This window comes from Plasmopara halstedii (assembly GCF_900000015.1).
Source record: "Plasmopara halstedii genome assembly, contig: Scaffold_2904, whole genome shotgun sequence".
Classification (NCBI taxonomy): domain Eukaryota; phylum Oomycota; class Peronosporomycetes; order Peronosporales; family Peronosporaceae; genus Plasmopara; species Plasmopara halstedii.
The window spans coordinates 225,711-230,861 of NW_020189809.1; the positions used below are offsets into that span (position 1 = coordinate 225,711).

The 5,151-nt window shown below is 43.1% G+C and overlaps 3 protein-coding genes across 3 annotated transcripts; all 3 read left to right on the top strand.

Annotated features, from left to right (window-relative positions):
• Window positions 1–504: 504 nt before the first annotated feature.
• Window positions 505–750, top strand: PHALS_05489 (uncharacterized protein; the record flags this gene model as incomplete). Its single annotated transcript, XM_024719038.1, has 2 exons — window positions 505–612; window positions 670–750. The coding sequence occupies 2 exons, from the start codon at window positions 505–507 to the stop codon at window positions 748–750; spliced, it is 189 nt and encodes a 62-aa protein (XP_024584376.1).
• Window positions 751–1,177: 427 nt separating this feature from the next.
• Window positions 1,178–2,998, top strand: PHALS_15094 (uncharacterized protein). The gene has a single exon (XM_036407187.1). It carries the CDS (start codon window positions 2,034–2,036, stop codon window positions 2,214–2,216), a length of 183 nt encoding a protein of 60 aa, XP_036263435.1. The 5' UTR covers window positions 1,178–2,033; the 3' UTR covers window positions 2,217–2,998.
• Window positions 2,999–3,001: 3 nt separating this feature from the next.
• PHALS_05490 (uncharacterized protein) lies at window positions 3,002–3,884 on the top strand (the record flags this gene model as incomplete). The annotated part of the gene is made up of 2 exons (XM_024719040.1): window positions 3,002–3,240; window positions 3,671–3,884. The coding sequence occupies 2 exons, from the start codon at window positions 3,002–3,004 to the stop codon at window positions 3,882–3,884; spliced, it is 453 nt and encodes a 150-aa protein (XP_024584378.1).
• Between the last annotated feature and the right edge of the window lie 1,267 nt (window positions 3,885–5,151).

Genomic DNA, 5,151 nt, shown 5'->3' on the forward strand with positions numbered 1-5,151 from the left:
TTAGACCTCCTGTCAAAAGTGATCGATTTGTTGAGGCTACTAATTAATAAAAGACCGATCACTATTCGTAAAAATCCGTTAGTATAACCAATATGCTTTCAACCTCTCCATCCTGAGAAGTACTTCCAGTTCTGATACACAATAATTGTAAGGGGATATACAACTATACAGGGCGTACAGATAATGTTCGACACATACAGTATGTGGTCCATACAGCATGTGTAATGGGACCTGGCCCATTACAATTAGATCATGCAATTTCCACAGACCATGCCGTAGTTTCTTCATCGAACCGGATACTCGGTCTTATCGAAAACTTAACAAAGTTTTCTCACCGTATTGACAAAAGCGGCACAAAGTTGCATGGCACAAACAAATCCACAAAACCTAGAAATATTATAAGCAATTTTATTGCTTATAATATTTAATTTGTAGTTATTGCTGCTTGCAAATCTATTCAATTTATATTGTAATCTTTTGGCATAGATCCGAGTGAATGATATAATGACTGTAATTCACTTCTCCGACTCGTTGCTTAATCCTGTTAAAAGTAGGAATCGGTTGAAGTTTCTTATGGTGATGTCAGCACTTGTCAACTTGACACTTCAAAATGTTGGTCGAGTCCTAAAAGGATGAAGTCAGACAGCAACATAAGCAAACTCAGATTAGAAGCTGCTTCCAGAATCCTGTGCTGGAAGGCAAATTGCTTTTGTTGAGGCTGAGAACGAGAAACTCGACTTCTTTGCATGACAGGATGAGGTTCTGGTTCACTATGGGACTTTTCTGCTAAGGAAGTCGCCATACAAACTCTTTGTTTAATTCAAGTGACTCAATTAAGTGCGTTAATAAGTTTGATAGGATATGAGCGCAAGCTCAAACTACCCTAACGAGGGTGCGTAACTCAACTTTGGCGGTTAAAGGATGGGGAACCTTTGTGCTTACTCCGATAAAAAACATTCTCTGTGCAGCTGCGCAACTCCATGAGTTTTTGATGGGCGATAGCGAGAAACTCATGGAACACATTGCCAAGCTTGATGAATTGTGTACTTATCTTGTTGCTGTTAGGAGATTGTCAGCCGAATCTTATGCGATGATTCGTATCATTAAGACTCACAACGAGGTGCAATTGTTAAACGCGACGAAGATATCTCGGCGCAAGTGCGAATTGTCCCGGAAGCTTGAAGTGAAGTAAGTGTTTTAGACTACAAGTGGTCGTAGAAGCCACGATGGGCGAGGCGCAAATGGTGGGCGTCGACGATCAATGGCAATGGCATAAAGAACGGTGGAAGCAAGAACAAAAACCAGTCCATGAAGCAGTTCCAAGAGCAATGGCATTCAAATAATTTGTAAGCGTCAGAAGAATGATGATGGTGGAAAAGAATTTTCTTAGCCACCTGGTATCAGCGTCGGCTTGGTTATTGAACAGTTGAGCTAGTTCTCACTTGACCGACGCTCTTGGAGTCTTCATTTGTCATCGTCAGCTCAATCGTTCTATCCTATTACTATCTCCCAGCTGTCTGTGTTGTAGCCCTTTGTTTTTGGGTGAAAGAGATCAGACGTGTGAAAAGGGTTGACGTGTAATACGTTCTGTTGCTGGATAGAATGTTGGTGTCTTGCTCAGCATTGGCGGCACATGCTTTGACTGTCAATTTAGTAAAGTTTCAGTAGTGCTGTTGGTGAGTGGAGGTGTTGTTGCAACGATCCCAAAGGCCGGAAACTTATCCGTGCGGAGCGTAAACCACATGGCTATGAATGTGGTTAAAGTTGCCAGCTCAGCAACCCAATCCAAACATGTGCTTCGACACGCAAGCCTCACTCGCATATCACAACAACTCGGTGTCCAAGCTGATAAATGGTGTTCCAGCGCTTGAACAAACGAGACATTTACGATCGCTGTGGATGGAAAGATGTCAATGAGTTCGTGTTAATATCGTGATGGAGCGAGGTGAAAATGTATAAGCCTTTTGATATTGTCTATAGTGGTCTCATGAGTCCATGAAGACAAAGTCAAAAATCTGCTTTCACGTTCATTGATGAACTCACCGACTTTGCGGTGTTCTTTAAGTGCTTGCGTCAAATTTCAAGCTTTGCAATGCAAGGCTCTTGTTGAGACGCAGTATGGCTTTGAGTCAGATGCATCAGGTCCGATAGCGGTGGCAAGCTCACCAGCAAGACGTTCAACAAAATCTGTGCCTAGCGTAGTATTGTGTACCTAACATCCACTTCCTGCTCTTTACAATAGAACGGGATCGCAGAGCGAATGAATCGCGCTTCGAGTGTATCAACGCATGTATGTATTTACTACATGTAAATGGATTCAGAGGGTGGAAAGGTGTGACGATGGCGATTGCACGTGTATTCATACGCATTCCCATTCCCGCTAGGTCGGATTTAAGTACTCAAGCAAGCTCTTGATCACGTAGGTTTGGTTGGTTTGAAGGATCCGTGCACGTCGACTAAAGATCAAAATTGAAAGCTATGGCGCATTGTTGAAAATTCCTTGAAAATACTGGAGGATTTAAGTCTTCGTGTCTGAGACCATGATGATGACCTCTTGTTGACGACGCGTAGTGTGGCTCTCGATAAGCGACCCCCTGCTCAGTATTACCGACGGAATGGAGAATGACTTATGACGACGTGGCGTAGATGACAATCCAAGCACACTAAGTCCGCAGGATCCAGAGTCATCGGGTATTGAGAAGTCTCAAGCCCGAGGTGGCAATGATGACGAGGATATAGATATGAGCCACGATACATCCTCGTCTGGGGATGTGCTTGTCACTTCAGTTCTGAACACGCTACAATTGAATCGCAACACTGTGGTGTCTGTATAACGGGACCAAGCTACTGTCTTTCCGAGTTTGGAAACGAAAGCAATTCCACGTTTTACGTTCCTGTTCATACTCATCTTCTCAGCTGAAACGGTCCAGTAGCCTTATTGTCGTCTTTGACTGTGGGTGTAGATCGGCATGTGCTCTGTAACGAGTCAGCACAGCCAAACATGACAAGATTTGGGACCGGTCATTTACTCACTGATGCGCCTTGCATCAGCATTCATACTTCAGTGAATGTGCCTCGACTCACAGATGTTTTTATGGCTGAAAGTGAACCTCTTGAGCCGGAGAACAAGCGGTCATGGGTAGATATGCATGAGAATAACAAAGAGGCAAGCGAAGTGACACTAACGTCTGAAAAAGCGATGACATTAACAGATGCGGACAAGTGGAAGAAAGATTCGGAGTGAAATCAAGACACTAAATCACAATCACTCGTTGGATATTGTGAATGTACTAGAGTGATCGGTCACAAATAGGTGTTTGCTCACAAGTATGATGTATCCAGGAACTTGCAAGGCTCAAGTTGTCCGTAGGGATCTCCAGAGATCCGGTCTTGGTTTCACGACAACCAACTCAATCGTCTCATGTTTCAACACAATCCATGTGCTTCTGTTCAAGTAATCCCGTCGCGACTATATAATTCACCAATTTGACACTGAGACATCGTTCATGAATGGTAAACTTAAGGACGATGTGTACATGGACATAACGTAAGGTTTTCGAACTACTGCCGGTTCTATGGTCAAACTGTGTCGCAGTCTGTAAGAACTCCAGTGGTCAGCAGTTGTATGATTCAAAACCATCAGTGGTATGTTCAAATGGATGTATTTCAGCCAAAGTCGTATGGATCCGTGTCGTTTTACTCGCGACGACCGAGTTGGTGATAATGATCAAGCACCAATATTGGTTGTACTCGACCTTGATGATTTGCTGGCCAAACTCAAGTCAGTCAAACGAGTCAATGTCGTACGCGCGGGTTTGGCATCTCAGTTCACTGTCAAGTCTCCGGATGAAGCTATTTGCGTAACAAGAGGGACGGATCGGTGATGCAAATGTAATAATTCTGCACATGTTGGAGCGTGTATGGTCGTAACCCACTTGAGGTGAGCCAAGATCCCGAACAAAACGGCAAGCATCGTGTTATTGAGATCGCAACGTTGTACCGTGAAGTGATTGAATCTTGCTGTATTGAAGCCAATGCTACACAACCGGACATCAACGTCGCAACGTTTATCCTCTCACGATAAGTTGTCCAGCCTTGGTAGATGCATTGGCACGCTGTGATCTGTGTTCTACTGTAATTAGGGGAACAGCAGCGTTTGGTATAAGTTTATGAGAAAGACACAAGGGATAGCGACGTAGAGTGACTCAAAATGGGGTGATTAGACGGCGTCACGTCGTCCAACGTCTAGTGTCTTGATCAAGCTCACCGAAATTCCAGTCTGTTTTGAGAGCAAGCGTCAACAAACAGTCGCATTTTCATCAGCAGAAGTTGAGTACATCTCATTGGCACCGACGACTCGAAAAGTTGTGTGGCTTTGCTTTCTACTTGGTGAGATTGGCATTAGTCAGCATAACCCCTCGATGATCCAGGTTGACAAATCTCGGCAATTAGCATTGCAATAAACCATGGCCATACACTTCTCGCATCCACTCGAGTGCCAAGCAAATCGTTCCAACGCGTTTCATCGTTTAGTCTATTCGACCTCAGAGCAAACTTTCCGGGATCGCATGGAGAGCAAAAACATTTAAATTAGTTGCGTACCGTCAAAAGCTCAACTGACCGGCATCATGACGAAAGATTTGATGGCACCACGCTTCTTTGGGTTCTGAGGATTAAGGGGTACTGTTGAGAGTATACCTGCTGGAATTTTGTATGCAAAGTTACACCCATTATAACATTTACTCGGATCAATGCCAAAAAATTACAATATTAATTAATAAGATTTGCAAGCAGCAAAAATTACAAAATTACGCGATGATAAGTTATAGCTGATAAGAGAAGCAATAAACTTGCTTTTAATATTTTTAGGATTGTGGAACTTGCAATTTTGTGGAAAAAAATGTCGCTTTTGTCAATACAGTGAAAAACTGTGTATAGTTTTTTAAATTACTGAAAAGACCGACATTTCGGTTCGATGGAGAAACTACAGCATGGTCTGTGAAAAAATTATGAGCTATTTGTAATGGGCCAGGTCCCATCACACATGTTATGTGGACCACATACTATATGTTTCGAACATTCACTGCAAACCCTGTATAGTTGTATGTCTCCTTTCCGTTCTGTTGTATCAGAACTGAAAGCACTTCTCAG

Excerpts from the sequence above, each read along its gene's own strand:
- PHALS_15094 (XM_036407187.1), top strand. The coding sequence starts at position 2,034 with ATGAACTCACCGACTTTGCGGTGTTCTTTAAGTGCTTGCGTCAAATTT.